The sequence below is a fragment of the Corvus kubaryi genome, unplaced genomic scaffold, assembly GCF_017639235.1.
Source record: "Corvus kubaryi isolate FWS band 111438036 unplaced genomic scaffold, C.kubaryi_AGA036_p1.0 39846, whole genome shotgun sequence".
NCBI classification, from domain to species: domain Eukaryota; kingdom Metazoa; phylum Chordata; class Aves; order Passeriformes; family Corvidae; genus Corvus; species Corvus kubaryi.
Genome location: NW_024581212.1, coordinates 21,190 through 36,391, shown reverse-complemented (window position 1 = coordinate 36,391; position 15,202 = coordinate 21,190). Strand labels below are relative to the sequence as shown.

Here is a 15,202-nt window from a genome sequence, read left to right as displayed (position 1 = left end):
CCCTCAGAGCCCGTGCGGGGACCGAGAGTCCCTCAGAGCCCGTGCGGCCCCGGACCCTCCGGCCAACGCCCGCCGAAAGCCCTGCAGGCGACCACACGCTCATCCCCGGTAGATGGGCCCGTGCAGCGACGGGCACAGAGACCCTGCACGGACGGACGGACAGACAGACAGACGCGCACACACGCACACACCCTGCAGCCTGGCGCGCAACAGTTTTATTCCCTCATGGTTCTGCCTCAGCCAGCTGCCACTGTCTCCTTCACCCAGGCCAGGACATGCTTCACGTCCACGCCGTACTTTGCAGCTGTGCAGGTCTTGTCATAGCTGACGATGCCGCCTGCGTACCAGGTGTCGTCATCGGGATCCTGCACGGCAAAGGCTCCGCCTGCATCCCCGTAGCAGGGGTCCTCCCGCAGCTCACTCATGCCCACGCAGAAGGTGTCATTGCCAAGGATGGGCTGGACCCAGTAGGACACATACTGCGCACTGTAGTATTCCCAGCACTGCTCACTCTCGGCCACTAGCAGCATCACGTACTTCAGCCTGTCGGGAAAGCCAAAGGTGGCACTGCAGCCCCAGCTTGAGATGTAGCCCACCTGTCCTGGGTGCACATAGCCCTTCTGGGCCAGGCAGATGCGCTTCACCTCCTCGCCAAGAAGCACCTTCTGCTTCTGCTTCAGCTTCAGCAAGGCCAGGTCCACAGCCTGTGGGTAGCTGGGGTGCAGCACAACACGCTCAAATGCCCAAGTTGGGCTGCTCCCGGCTGCCCAGGAACAGCTGCAGTGTAGGGGCAATCTCTTCCAGCGTGGCATTCTCACTGTGGATGTTCAGGTACACGTTCCTGCCTGTGTTCAGCAGCCACTGGTCACCGATGAGTGTGGCCCTCACGGTCAGGTTGTGGCGGGTCACCATCCAGCCCTGCCAAGGGAAGCTGCCCTTCGGAGCCAGCATGACCCCAGTGATGCACTGCCTGGGGGGGTGGTTCTTCGGCTTCCCACACACTACATAGGGCAGGGGAAGGCCCAGGTGAGCCCCCTGAACCCAGCAGGCGCCAGATACCTCCTGGTGCTCAGCAGCCCCAGGGAGCAGCACTGAAGATGGAGGTTGTGAGCAGTCCCTGCAGCCCTTCAGCTGCCCAGACTGCCCACAGCCCCCAGCCACTGCAGTCTTCTCTCACCTGGCTCACAGACAGGCACATCCTTAACAGCCTCAGGGCTCACCCATACCTGACTCTCATCACATTTGTATGTCCCTTTGGAGGGAAACCAGAGTCAGCACCACTGCCCTGCTTGTACCTCCGCGGGGCTTAGATGAACAGGAGTAGCTATTCATACCCCCGATGAAGTGGGGTGGAGTGTGAGGATGGATCACCTAGTATTGGGGCAGCCCCACACATTCTCTAGAACTGGGCAGAAGCCCCATCCCTAGGTGCTGTGCCCATGCTGTGTACCTCACCATCACCAGAGCTGCGCAGCTGGTAGTACGGGTCACAGTGGTACCCGACCAGGTGCTCCACGTGGCCATGTTCAATCTCCACAGGCTTTGCACACCTCCGCTCTCCAGGCAGAGAATGCTCAACTGGCCCAGAGCCAGGACATGCTCCCACCTCCACTAGGTCCCTCCCTAGTTGTGTCTTCCCTGCCTCCTGCCTGCTCCCTGCCAAACCCCCTCCCAGCTCTGTCCAAGCCCCAGTGCTCCCCCCCTTGCCCTGGAAGGTACCAGTGGCAGCTGCAGTCCCCAGCACACTCCAGGCCAGGCCAGCGATCGATAGCTCTGCAGGAAGGAGAGGGCAGCCTCAGCATAGAACTCCTACTCTTTGCTCTCAGCTGTGGGCTCCACCAGGACCCGGGGCCCTGGCCGGGCTCATGCCCTGTCCCGGTAGGAAAAAGGGGCAACTCCGTGACCCGGGGCTGCCCATCAGACAGCCGTGAGTCAGACCTGGACCCTGATGCTACAGAGGTCAAGGCTGCAGTGTTGGGACCTGGGTGCTTCCAGGCCCAACAGTGGTCCTGCCGTGGCCCTCTGCAGGGCCAGGTCCTCAGCCGGGCAAGAAGGACGGACACAGCACTGAGCACATCCAGGGACATATTGGTGTTGCTCACCCCATGCTCAAAGCAGCCTCCTCCTACAGGTCATTCCTGCTAGGGGCTTCCTCCTCATCCCTTTTATTACCACTTCCTTTGCGCCAGTGCAGCCCATGAGCTCCAGATCTCCTGACCCTGGTGCCTGCAGCCAGCACAATTCCCAGCAGGAAGAGCACAAAAAGCCACACCTTGCTTAGTGCCAGCGTGGCAGAGGCTCCAAGGAAGCTGCCAAACCCTGACAGGAAGCCAGCGTGCCAAGAGTTTCTCAGATTTTGCAGCTACAAATATGGGAGAGGGAGCTGGCTGCAGATACTGGTACCCTGGCACTGTGACACCAGCTAAGGCTCACAGAGAGCAGACCAGCCTCGGCCCCTGGTAAACCTGCCCTGTGCCTACACCTACCATGGTCCCTGCAGAACACAGGTGGCCGCCCCACTGCAGGCTGGGGCACAGGAGGCAGGTCCCATCCCATTCTGTGCCTGGCTCTGCCCACAGACAAGGCACACCATCCAGAGCTGGGGTGCCAGTGACCTGGGCAGTGCCAGCCTGGCTAGCTGAGGGGTACATGTCTCATGCCAGGGACAGGCTCTGAGGGACTGCAGCCAAGCTGGCTTCCAACCAGTAGCCACCTCTTCCCATGCAGCAGGCTGCAGCCCCGTGTCCCAGCAGCCCCTGGCCCTTGGGGTGCAGGTTGTCTGTTACAGTGCGGATACTGTAACACGATGTATTAAACCAGAAGGTCCGTAGAAAGAAATATGGACAGATTCTTGATAGCTGTTTCAGAGATGTTTATTTCTCCAGCCACATGGCTGGGGCTCTGCCGAGGAACTCCCTCAGTCACGGGACCTGAGGGCCCCTGCCCACGCAGGGAACACAAAACAAACAGTGGGGAACGAGGCTGACCAGGGCCAGGGAAACCCCATGTCTGTCCCCTCAGGGCCCCTCTCCCAGGGCTACATGGCAGGGGGAAGGGACCCCGACAGTTGTCAGCAGTGTCAAGGGCCCAACCCCAGCTTACAGGAACTCACAGCAGCAACCACTGGCTAGCCGCCAGTTAGGTGTGGCCAGCCAGCAGCAGGGGTGGACTGCAAAGTACATCAGCCTGTTCCCACAGTCTGCCTCCCACAAGAGCAGAGCAGAGGAGGGAGCCAGTGCAGCTTGGCCTGCTGGGGGTCTTGACAGTGCCCCCCTTCCACTCAGATATTCCAGTCCTTCAGCCTCAAGAGTGTGTCCAGTTCCAGACACCCCAGAAGGTGGCTTTTCCATCCTCTGTGAGCTTCTTTCCATCTCATGGGGTATTCTGTGTCTCTAAACAATGCAGGGCTTGACATCCCTGGCCCAGCACCAGCCAGACTCGTGCCAGCACACAGAAGGCTGGAGTCCAGCACAGGATGCATCAGGGCTCAGCAGCTCCAATCTGTGAACCTTGCCAGCACATTAGGAAGGTGCTGTGTCACCCTCAGACTGGGAGAGCAAGAATCTCCCAGGCCCTCTCCAAAGCACATCAACACCTCGGCCAATGGACCAGGTCACACCCCTGTTAGAACAGTGAGAAGTGTCATCTATCCAGGAAGAATCCAGGAAATGAAGAGGATAGTGCAGGGGGCTGCAGAAGCGGGGAGCAGGCAGGCGATGGCCCTGACATGAGCCGAGGGCCACCACAGCGTGAGGTGAGCTGTTGTAAATAATCTTGGTGAAGTACTGTGGCACAATCCTGCTCTGCAGGGTGGACTGTGAGAGGCTGCTGAGGGAATGCTGTGTGCAAGGTGAGCTGTTGCTCAAGAAAAGCCTGACTGCAGTGAGTTCAGGGTGAAAGAAAAGTCAGCACCAGAGGTCCCAGAGACAAAACCAACAGACAGAAGCACCTTTGATCAGGCCCTTTCCACAACTGACAGGGCATGACTGCAGCCATCTCCAAATGGCTGCATACTGGCACCCAGCACCACCACCTTCCCTCCCTGCCAAGGGCCCAGCCTTGGGCAGAGGTCTCTGCCAGGGTAGGCCTGGTGCACTTGTCAGTCCATCCCAGAGCTCAGCTACCCTAGTAGCTTCTCCCACCAGGAAAAGTGGGAGCAACGCTGAAAGAACTGATCCTGCTCAGCTGAGGAGAGCTAGGCTGCATCACTCCAGGCCCTGGGGTGTCCCCAGAGCAGTACACAGGACCAGGTAAGCCAAATGTTTATTGACACTCAGTTGTGCTGTCCACAGGGAAGCCAAAACACAGCCCTGAAAAGCAGCACTGTTGTGAAGGCCGCATCCCCTGCTCCCCACCAGTGCAGCCCCTGCTTCATCAGACTGTCCCAGGGGCTGGAACCAGGACCTCGTCTCAGTCCCAGCCCGCCCAGCTCTGGAATTGTCAGACCCATCTCTGCCTGGCCATGGCTCCTCCCAGCTAGACCTTCATTCTGCAGCATGTCCGCACCGGTGATCTGCTCCAACGGCCTCCATGACGTTCTTGAAGCCCTGCTCCCTAACCAGGGACAGCGTGTGGTGGCACTGGGCTGGTACTGTGGCTCAGCCCCACAGTGCCACTGCTTGGGCACCAGCATACAGCTGTCCAGAGCTCCCCTAGGCCCAGGGGGTCTCTGGGGACATGCCTGGCCTCCACGCACCTCAGCAGCTCCTCCAGTTCCCGCTTCACTGTCCCCACCACTGGCGGCCCGTGGTACACAAGTGCTGTGTACAGCTGCACAAGCGAGGCTCCGGCACGGATCTTCTCCAGGGCATCCTGCCCATTGCTCACCCCACCCACACCAATAATGGGCACCCGGCCTGTGGGCAGGCACAGGGTCAGGATGGCACAGGCAACACTGGCATGTGCCCCCAAGCCCTGTTCTCCCATCACCTTGAGTGAGAGCGTACATCTCCCTGATGATCTGTGTGGAGAGCTCCCGTAGGGGCTTCCCACTGAGGCCCCCAGGCTCCATGCGCTGCCTGCTCCGGAGGCCGCTGGGGCGGCTCACAGTGGTATTGCTGACTATCAGCCCATCCACACCTAGCTGCAGGGGCAGTAGTGTGAGGACACAGCTTCTGCAAACAGCCCTCCCCTCCCCTCCCACCAGGTCAGGACCACCCAGCACACAACCCAGAAACATGCCTGGGGACAAAGCTACCCCTCACTGCCTGGACTGTCTGTGTCACACAATGCCTGGGTGACACACATGGGCCCGCACAGACTCTGACTTACCCAGGACACCATCCCTACAGCAGCAAGAGAGCTGCAGGTGTACCTGTCCTTCAGAGAGGTGACTTGCCAGGACCACCACAGTCCTGCCTCTGGTGGCCTCCCCTTCCTGCCTTCTCACCTCACAGACAACGCTGGCGATGTCCTGCTTGTCCTGTGCAGTGAGGTCAGGGGCAATCTTCACCAGCACGGCTGGCTTACGCTCGCAGGGCAGCAGGTCCCTCTCCACCAGCACCTGTCGGTGCACGTGGCAGTGCATGGCAGGGGGATGCCTCCTGCCCCAACGAGGAGCTAAGGACACCCACCAACACAGGCAGTATAGGGACAGGGCCTGCTCCTCTACATGGCACCAAAGACTGGAAAGGCACCCTTGGCACAGGGCCTGGTGCACACAGCAGGCACAGGACCCCAGCGATGCCTGAAGTAGTGGGGTGGACGGCTCGCTGCCTCTTTCAGGAGCAAGTGGAGGGCAATGCCTCACTGCTCCTGAGCCCTTTGCCCCAGTACACCCCATGGCAGCAGCTGATCAAGGGACATCTCAGTGGTCCTGCCCACCACTCTGGAAAGCCACCCCACTCCTCCCTGTGCTGGGGTAAATCCACTGGCTGCAGCAGTGCAGATGCTGCCAGGGGATGGGATGCATCCAGTGCTGTAGCTGTGGTTTAGGCTGCCTGGGGGGAGGCACCCACCTTGCTCAGCAGGTCCCGCAGCTCAGCCTTGCCCTGGAGGTCCCGCAGCCCTGGGGTGTTTGGGCTGGACACGTTCACAACTAGGTAGTCAGCCAAAGGACCCAGTGTCCGGACCCCAGCCACATAGTCAGCTGCAGCATCAGTAGAGCTCTTGTTCTTGCCCAGGTTGACTCCAAGAGGCATCCCAGCTGGAACACAGACAGCTGAACCAGGGCAGCAGGCATCACCCAACAGCCAGAGCACCCAAAAAAGGAGGTCCCAGGACCAGCTAAATTTAACATGAGAACATGCAGCCCACATATTTCATAAGGATCGGCCTGGGACTGTCCTGCAACCACAGGAGCATTGCGACAGCCGCCTCAGTCAGCACCTCCCAGCACCATAGCCTGCAGCCTGGCAGAGGTTGCCCTCAGGATCTGCCCAGCTGGAGTCCTCTTGGCTTTGGCTGTCAGCAGACACATCCTGCCCAAAGCAGCAAGTGGAGCTTGATGCCAGAGAAAACAGCAGGAGAAAGGTGCCTAGTCACAATGCCAAGCGTGAGAGACTACAGCCCCAAGAGAGTCCTGCTGTCCAAGTGTACCTTGCTCTAGCCAGGGTGCTCCTGTGCCTGGATACTGGCATTACACACCAATCCTGGCCTACAGGTACCCAGGAGATGCCCAAAACTACCCTGCAGACCCCAAGAGCAAAGGCTTACAAGCTTGTCTCACCACCAGTGAGCCTGATCTGTGTCTCCTGGCGGGCACGCAGCCTGCGCTCCACCGCGACATGGCCATGGCTGTTGAATCCATACCTGCACCAGGACAGAGGGGGCTCAAGGCTGCGTTATGTCTGTGAGCCCTAAACAGGACACATGAGAAACACAAGGCAGACGTGTGATCTCGGCAGCTTTGCTCAGCACATCCAACCAAAAGCTACCACAGCACCAACCACAGACCTGGGACCACCCAAATATGCACTCTCCCTCAGGGTAGGCAGACTGTAGCACATGGCAGAACAGCTGCCCTCAGATCCCACCTGTTGATGACCGCTTCATCCTCTGCCAGCCGGAAGACCCTGGGCCTGGGGTTCCCTTCCTGGGGCTTGGGTGTGACAGTCCCCACTTCCACAAAGCCAAAGCCCATCTTGAACAGCCCGTCCACAGCCTCACACTGCTTGTCGAAGCCAGCAGCCAGACCCAATGGGTTACGGAATCGCTGCCCGAGGACTCGCACCTCCTGCGGGGCTGGAGCTGGGTCAGAGCCCACGGACTCCGGGAGCCACAGCCCCGCTCCAACGCCGCTCCCGACAGACCCAGCCGCCTCCCCTGCCCTGTGGGGTGTCCTCATGGGATGCCTGCCCGAGAGTCCCTCGTCGCCCCCAACGGACTGCGACAGGACCCGGCTGCCTGCGCACCCCCCTGGACCCTGCGACCCACCCCTTACCCCTCTATCCTGGCCGCCCTTCCCACCTCCCCACTTCCCGCCCTGGTCCCTGCGCCCCACCCGCGGTTCCCCCTCCTTCTCCGCCCTCGAGAACCGCACCAGCGCGGGGCCGTCCGGACGGGTGGAGGGCAGCAGCCCCAGGGCGGCGGCGCGCAAAGCCAGGCCGTGGGCGGCCTCAGGGGGCAGCGCCCGAAGCGCGGGCATCACCGCCGCGTAAAGCCGCTCGTCGCCTGCCGCAAGCGCCGATCCCAGGAGCAGCCCGCAGCCTCCCAGCGCCAGCAGCCGTCCCTGCGCCAGGCCGTCAGCAGCGCCCCAGCACCGATCCCCCACCGGCACCCACGCCCCTCCCATCCCGGTACCGATCTCATCCCGTTCCTTCCCCTCCCAGCACGCCGGCCCCGCTCCCACACCACCCATTCCATCCGTCCCGTCCCGGCACTGCCCGCTCCACCCCGGCTGTCCCCAGGGTCCCATGAGCGGCCCCCCCAGGACGGCTCCGCTTTCCCCCCGACGGCCCCCGGCCGCTCACGCGCAGCGGCGCCGCCATCATGCTCAGCCCGACACGCGAGGGCCCTTCCGGGGGCCCCCTCCGTGATTGGCGGAGGCCGTACCCTTCCAGCCAATAGCGACGCAGCACGGTCGAGGCAAGAGGCCCCGGGCGATGCGCGCGCACAGCGGGCGCGGGCCCGCGCTTTATTGGAACGAGGGACAAAGGGCCCGAGGCCCGCGGGAAGCGGGCACCGACAGGGACAGGACAGGGGCTGTACAGCCGCGGGCAGCGTCACGGAGAGGCAGGGCAGAGCTGCAGGCAGTGGCACGGACAGGTACTGAACGGTCCCCGGATGCCTTGTCCCCAGCTCGGGTAGGGGAAACAAGGTGCTGCTGCGTATCCCATCAGACCACCCTCCATGCCTCACCCCCAGACCTCGGTGGTCCACAGCTGCTCAGCACCCAGGAGGAAAGCTGCTGCATCAACCCCGGCACAGCCGCAGAGCCTTCCTAGCTCTGCCCTCTGTGGGGCCAGTCGCATAACCAATAGACCCAGGCCGACAGTGCCACCCTTCTGCAAACTGCAAACAGACCCCACCAAGAACACCATGAAGGCCAGCAAGGGCTCCCCAAGAGAAAGCTGCTGCTGGCAGGCACGGAGCCATCATGGAGACAGCCAGGAATAGTACCCAGAACATGATGCACAGCTTCCCCATACAGCCACCCAGACTGACAGGGGCTCTTTCCTTCCCCAGTCTCTCAATATTCCCCACAGTTCATCTCCTGGAGCAGCAAAGATCAGGAAAGTGGCAGCACTTGGTGTAAGTACAGCAGGAAGAGAGCTCAAAAAGAAGAGCATGTTCATTGGAGGTTAATACAGGAAACCAATTTCAAAGGGAGTCTGTTTCAGAGAGAAGATGTCACAGCTCCTGCCCCTCCTTCCTGCAGCCCAGGAAGTTTTATGTTTTCTTCTTTAGCTCCTCAAATCTCCGTGAAAGATCATCGAAGTCAATGTCTTCTGAGGCAGAAGAGTTGGCGCCAGCAGATGCTGTTGGCAGTGTGTCTGGCACAGATGGCAATTCAGGCAACACGAAGTTATCAAAGGTGTTAGGAGCTCCAGCTCTTGGTTTAGGAGAAACTTCTGGCTTGGGCTCAGGCCCTGTTTATAATAAGAGAAGTATCACTGTACCTCACCATCAGCACACACTCACTGGGCCAAAGAGATCCCCACAAAGGAACAGTGGTTCCAGCAACAGGCAGTACCAGTGGGTTTTTCTGAAACAGCCCCTAATACCCAAGGTTTCCCAAACCTCTACATACTCACCAGGCACTAGTGCAGCAGTGTCCTTGTCAGTGTTAGGCTCATCAATCTGAAAAAGACTCTCAGTTACTACAGCTCTGTCCCACCAGCACACAGGCAGAGCTCAGAGGCACAGCTCCAGCAGAGCAGTGCATGCTCCTCCCCACCCCCAGCAGGCAGCCATGCCTTTGGAACAACCTGCCTCTCTTCCCAAGAAACAGAGGCAGCTCTTCAGCTTTTCTCTCCCTCCCTGTCAACTAGAGCAGCTTCACTGACCATATTCTGGAACTGGATCAACAGAGCATATCCACTATCAGGTCTGAAACATTTATCAAGGCCATGAGGGGGAAAACACTGCCCCCTTCATCCACGTCATCACAGCTCCTTGCTGCCTTTCTTCATAAACCACTGACAGGCCCTTGTGACTAGCAGCAGGGTATGAAATGACCCATCTCATGTCTTGGTCTGCCTGGGAAAAAGGCCCATGGCACACTCAGCTGTGCTAGTAAGACTTCTTATTTCCTGTATGCTGCAGCCAGCAATACCCATTCCCACCCAGTTCACCAGCGCTGCTGCACCTGTGAGAACACAAGGTGTCAGCACCCACAGTGCTCGGCTGTGCTCCTCCCTACTCAGGATAATGCAAAAACAAACAGCATGTCACCAAAAGCAGAGTGGGAGGCATGATGACAAATTGCAGCAACAAAACCACAGACAAGCATAGCAGGGAAGTCTCCAGCCTCTGCTTTGCTGTCCCCAGCGACTGAGAAAAGTCTGTGAAAGGAAGAGTCTTTAAACATACAGCATCTGGGTCAGCCAAAACTGTCATCCAGGCTATTCATTAGTTCAAAAGCCATAATTAAACAGACTCGAGGCGATAAACCGTTCACACTGCAAAAACCAGAACTTGTGGACTCTGCTTGCCAACTGTTTATCACCACTTGAACAAAGCAGCAAGAGAAATCTCAGCTTTCCTCTGCAGCCAAGGCACAGAGCTGAATGAGGAACTTCTCTCCAGAAGTCATCTTTCATCACGTGCACTCAGTGATTCACTACACCAGCAAGCAATGCCAGCACCGCCCCAAAAGTTCCAAGGACTGGCAGCAGTATCCTTTACAAACATCTCCCTTCTCTGTGACTGCCACTGCACTCTGAGGATCCCTCTGCTGCCTGCAATGGCCATTCAGCTCAGGCACTTACAGACTCATATGTGGGTGGGTTTGCCGGAATTGGTGGTGGGTGGATGTTAGTGAAAGGCTGGTAGGTCCCCACTGGCAGGCCACTGAAGTTCTCCTGTACAGAGAGATCAGTCATGCACCAGACTACTCACCTGAGACACCACAGCCGCCATGGGAGTCACAGGAAGTAGAGTCTTAGATAAATGCAGGCAAGTATCCAAGTGGATAAGAGTTTACACTTACAAGGAGGAGATTCTCAAGTATTAAGTCAGATGTAGTCACCTGGAGCAGGCAGACTCAGCTAACTGGACTGTGAGTTATTCTAAAGAACCAGCATAGGTAAACACTTCATCTTTCAAGTGCATGCTTCTTTCATGAGAAGCACCGGGCCAATAAGGGAAATACTCTGACATTTCTGGCCCTGTGTGCAGTATCACAGAATAGGAAAGAGGTTTCTGGCTCACACAAGGCTTTGAATTGCCCTCATTTGTAACACAGCAGTGCCTCAAGGACCCAGACCTGGCACAAGCCCTCAGCATGTTTATGGCTGGGCCAACAGTGAGCTGATGATACTTGGCCCAGATTTTCCACAAAAAGCACTTCAGCAGTACTGAGACCATATTAAGACTCCAAGCCATCCCACTGTTCTGCTCTCCAGTCTACACAGATATCCTGTAAATTACTACATTCAGAGAATGGAGGAGTTCTTTTCAGCTCCCACCTTTATCTGTTAAATCATCTGCAACAGCCATTGCCTCAGTCTCCTCCCCTTGCAGGTCTGAAGGCAGGGCTCTTCTGCATTCTTCTGTGCTGTTCCCACCCCACAACACTCACCTGATTTTCTTGACTGAATCTTGGCACACTACCAGCCTATCAACTTCAAAGTGCAGCTCCAACTCCTGGACAAAAGCCTGGCAGTCAGAAGACTGCCTCAGGAGTTAAGTCTGGACTCCTCTGTTCCCTGAAGGCAAAGACGGCTGGCTGGAGAACAAGGGTAGGAACTTCCAGAGTCAGGAAGCAACACGAAGCTTCAGGTGCAGTGCCAACAGCCTCCATCCCATGCAGTCTCACACCAAAATGACTTTCTGACACATTGAGCTATCGGGTGCAGTCAGAAGGCACAGGGCTAAGCACCATATTAGGAGTCTTTCACAGAAAAAGGACACACACAAAGCCAAGGAACTTACCGGTCCCTTTGGAGGTGGATAGGAGAAGGGTGGATTTGGTGTTGGCATGGGCACAGGCATCATCACGGGCATGGGTACTAACCCATCATGACCTATCATTGGGGCTGTAAATCCACCACTTCCGCCCCCTCCATGGCCACCCTTCTTCACATCATCCGTGAACCCCACATCAATTAGATCTGCCTCTCCGCCTGCCGGGGCTTCAGCCTGGAAAGGGAGGAAGAATTCTGCTCACCAACACATCTCTGTTCTGATCACAGCTCTCTGTACAGCATTAGATGCAGCATTTGTCATGGACAAGATGGGAATACACAACAAGAACAGAACAGAGAGCAGCTATACAGAGGTATCAATGGGAAACAGAACGGGAACCAGGCTGTAGCATGTGTAACTACTGCCACATGCCACAGGGGTGCATGACGGAACAAGGATTGTGCTGTGCTGGGGCTGTCTAGAAGACACCAAAGCACAAGGACCACCCAGTTCACTGCAATGACACATCCTGGGGCTCACTCACCATCACCACCGAGTCAGGCTCATAGGGCACGTTGTAGTTCTTAGCAATCTCAATGAGGTATCTCTCCACCAGGATCTTGGGTGGTGCTTCCACGCTCAGCTTGTGCATCAGCTGGAACACAGGGGTAGAGAGACTTAGTGGGGCAAGGGCGGTGCAGCACCCCCTGTACCAGTGCCATCCCAGCCAGGGCTACCAGCTGCGGGGAACAGCAGGCAGCCCTGGGGAGGCCTCTCCACCCAGTACAGCATGCTGAAGGCAGCCACAGGCCAGGGCTCTATTTGCTCTACCCTTCCCCATCCACAACCAGCAGAACAGGGCCTCCCTGCCTGGGCCCTCAGCACCATGCTCCAATGCAGGTGGGCCCCGGCTGCACAGCACCTGCAATGCTCTGCAGTGACTGCAAGCATCAGCCACTAGCCACAGGCCCAAAGGGGCAGCAAGCCTCAGCAGGTGTGGCTGCTCTGCCAGCTCCACCTGTTCGACCAGTTCATTACCCTGTCGTTGACTGTCCCAATCTGGTTTGTCCGGCACAGCTTTCCATACTCCTTGCTGTACTTAGCACACAACTGATCAGCAACCTGCAGCAGGAGAGAAACTCTAGAACATACACACCCTTGCTTTCCCCCACCTCATACCGCACACACACTCACCCGCCTCCCTCCCTCATTTCTCCCACTGAGCACCCCAGTTCAGCAGCTGCAGCCACCCCAGATGCTCCAAGGACACCTGGTTTCCATCTGCAGCCCATAAAGTCCTCTGTTTTAACAACACAAAGTCCCAGACAAGGGCTTCCATCAGCACCTGGCAGCATCACCCCCACCCTGCATGTGCAACACCCCTCAAGCAACCCTACTCACAATCTTCAACTCAGCCACTTCCGACTGGAGGCGTGGTGCAGCCCAAATCAGTGTCGATACTGCCTCTGCCAGGCCAGAGTCCAGCTCCCTAGGACCAAAGAAAACCATTCTCTCTCCATCCCATCCACCCAGCTTTTGCTGCCCTCAGTCTGCATAGCCTTAAAGTTCCCATCCTACACACTGGGCTCCACAGTCTTCCCTCCATAGGGAAGAAAAGGTCTCTGGAGACCCTAGGACACTGAGACAAACACAGGTGCCCTTCTGTACCCCAGACCTGCCCCCAACAGTGCCCCTTCCTGAGTCCAGGACCCTCTCAGCCAGAGCTTACTTCATGGACTGGATCAAGCCAAAGCGGGCGAGCAGCAGATCACAGTATAGCTCCAGGATCTCCATGGCCTCCACAAGGTAATCTTCACGGATGATGTGTTCCACACGAATCCTGGCACGCTCATCTTTTCCAGCTGCCAGGTAATCTGCAATCTCCTTCCTTGCCTTCTGGGCCAACTCAGCTGCAGCACACATCCCAAGTCCAGTCATTGTACTGGCCTGGGCTGCTGCCTCCAGATCACCCACAGTCCCCATCACACATAAAGCCACCACCAGCTTCTCTCCCCCATCAAACCTCTGCAGCATGAGACACTCTACCGTGGTTTGGCAGAGCCCTTGTGCCCATGTCCGAGCACACTTAACTCATGGGAGAAAGGAAAGTGGACTTTAGGCTGCTGGAAACACTCCTGCACCTACAACCTCCCACCAGGACCACAGACTCTACCTGTGTCAGGGCAGGTGGGGAGAACCTCCCACAGCACCCAGGGAGTCCCCCACTGTGCTGTTAGCACACACAGTCCACAGCTACCACCCCACAAAAACTGCACTCCAACAGCTGCCAGGAAGGTGGACAGAAGCTAGACTGTGGCCAGCCTGCTCTTCCAGGTCCTTGTGCACCAGAGCAGGTTGTAAGGCCTGAGTCCAGCAAGGAAGAGCAAAAAGCTACTCCATACTTGGCCTGTGAAAGTACCCCAACTTGAGAAAAACCTTCTCAAGTCTCCTGAGCTCCAAAAGCATTCTAGATCCCACCTGTCCCCTTAAATACTCACTCTTCTTTTTCTCCAGTAGCTTGAGGCGATTGATGACGAGGCGCAGGTTGACTCGCAAGCGCTCTGCCTTGAACCCAGAGCCCAACATGATAAACACTTTCTGTGGAGAAGAGGGATGGTCACTGGAACCAAAAACTGTTAGCACTGTTTTACTGGGGGAGGGGGGGAATTTCTTGGAGGCCAAGAAATTCCCCAGACAAACAAGCCCTGGCTTGCCAATCCTGAATCTAGTTAGTTATAAGTGACCGGACCTCGAGCACTCCTTATTACCTTTCCTACTTCACAACCCTGCACCTAAGCAAGGCCAACAGGATTTGCCTTAGAAACTTCCAGGAAACTTCCTGGATATTTTTTAAGAAATGGAAAAGTCAACTGGAAAAACCAAGCCCTGTCTTATCAAAAACGTAAATTATAAACCAGCTATATAATTAACCCAAGGATTGTAGAAACCAAGGTTGTAACAGTCTTGTCACCAGAAGGAAAAAGCTGCCATTCCACATTCCCCACACTCTTCCTGCTTACTGAACACATGCCTAGCCTTCCAGGAACCAGTTCAACTTATTAACCCTACAGAAAGCAAATTCCAACAGTATTTAATTATAGCATTCTGTCTACAAAGAACCATCCATCAAAAAAAAAAGCTTCCTTAAAAGATATCACACAGAAAGACCTTGGTTTGCATCTCACCTCCCCACACCTCCTTGCCGGCGGTTGCACTGCCCAGCGCAGAGCGAGCCATGACCTGATTCAGCTGCCAGAACGGCCGCCGGCCACACCAGACACTCGGGGAGACTCGCCGCGTCCGGCCCAGTGCCCAGGGACAGTTCGGACAGTGCGCAGGAGGCCCTGCACGAGTTCCACCGGCGCAGCTACACCCGAAGGCTGAAAGGGGAAATTCCTCTCCCTCCTCAACTAGGTGGCACCGAGGAACATCCCACAGCACAAGCAGGGCGGGTCCCAGGGCTGCGGGAGACCCTGGGGCAGGGCCTCCCCGTCACCTCCCCGGACGCCGAGCGCTCCCCACGGCCCCGCTCACCCGTCCCACGGCCCCGCTCACCCGCCGCCGCTCCACAGCTCTATGTCACCCAAAATGGCGCGCGGCGTCAGCGGCACTTCATCGCGTGCGGAAGGATCCTCAAAGCCGACATTCTCCGCACCCAGGCCGGCACTCCCCGCACCCACTCCGGGGCACGGTC

The 15,202-nt window shown here is 57.5% G+C and overlaps 3 protein-coding genes across 9 annotated transcripts; all 3 read right to left on the bottom strand.

The window, feature by feature from the left end:
* Positions 1–193: 193 nt before the first annotated feature.
* Positions 194–1,097, bottom strand: LOC121672169 (haptoglobin-like). The gene is given in 2 exon segments (XM_042044723.1): positions 194–743; positions 745–1,097. Coding segments are annotated over 2 exon segments (714 nt in total). The 5' UTR covers positions 952–1,097; the 3' UTR covers positions 194–236.
* Positions 1,098–4,332: 3,235 nt separating this feature from the next.
* LOC121672165 (dihydroorotate dehydrogenase (quinone), mitochondrial-like) lies at positions 4,333–8,353 on the bottom strand. Its single transcript, XM_042044708.1, is given in 14 exon segments — positions 4,333–4,554; positions 4,697–4,856; positions 4,930–5,083; positions 5,390–5,503; positions 5,958–6,145; positions 6,668–6,750; positions 6,975–7,174; positions 7,481–7,669; positions 7,911–7,949; positions 7,951–8,154; positions 8,156–8,227; positions 8,229–8,273; positions 8,275–8,289; positions 8,291–8,353. Coding segments are annotated over 14 exon segments (1,596 nt in total). The 3' UTR covers positions 4,333–4,484.
* On the bottom strand, positions 8,044–15,154 carry LOC121672167 (IST1 homolog). Of its 7 annotated transcripts, none has more exons than XM_042044718.1 (10): positions 15,064–15,154; positions 14,007–14,106; positions 13,238–13,418; positions 12,910–12,997; positions 12,547–12,630; positions 12,053–12,163; positions 11,536–11,742; positions 10,371–10,463; positions 9,195–9,240; positions 8,044–9,029 (listed from the first exon to the last, which is right to left on the bottom strand). In XM_042044718.1, the coding sequence occupies exons 2-10, from the start codon at positions 14,092–14,094 to the stop codon at positions 8,830–8,832; spliced, it is 1,098 nt and encodes a 365-aa protein (XP_041900652.1). In that variant the 5' UTR covers positions 14,095–14,106; positions 15,064–15,154; the 3' UTR covers positions 8,044–8,829. The 7 variants fall into 7 exon arrangements, 6 of the variants coding, with proteins under 6 accessions (XP_041900652.1, XP_041900653.1, XP_041900654.1 ...); XM_042044719.1 differs by having other exon boundaries at positions 14,007–14,128; positions 15,064–15,143; XM_042044720.1 differs by having other exon boundaries at positions 15,043–15,129.
* Positions 15,155–15,202: the final 48 nt, after the last annotated feature.

Bases quoted from the DNA above. Each gene is read 5' to 3' on its own strand.
- LOC121672167 (XM_042044717.1), bottom strand. From the start codon at position 14,745: ATGGCTCGCTCTGCGCTGGGCAGTGCAACCGCCGGCAAGGAG. The intron at 12,164-12,546 runs GTAATGAACTGG...CCTGTGTTCCAG, and splicing joins TTGGGACAGTCAACGACAGG to CTGATGCACAAGCTGAGCGT. The intron at 9,241-10,370 runs GTAAGTGCCTGA...AGTCTTTTTCAG, and splicing joins ACCCACCCACATATGAGTCT to ATTGATGAGCCTAACACTGA.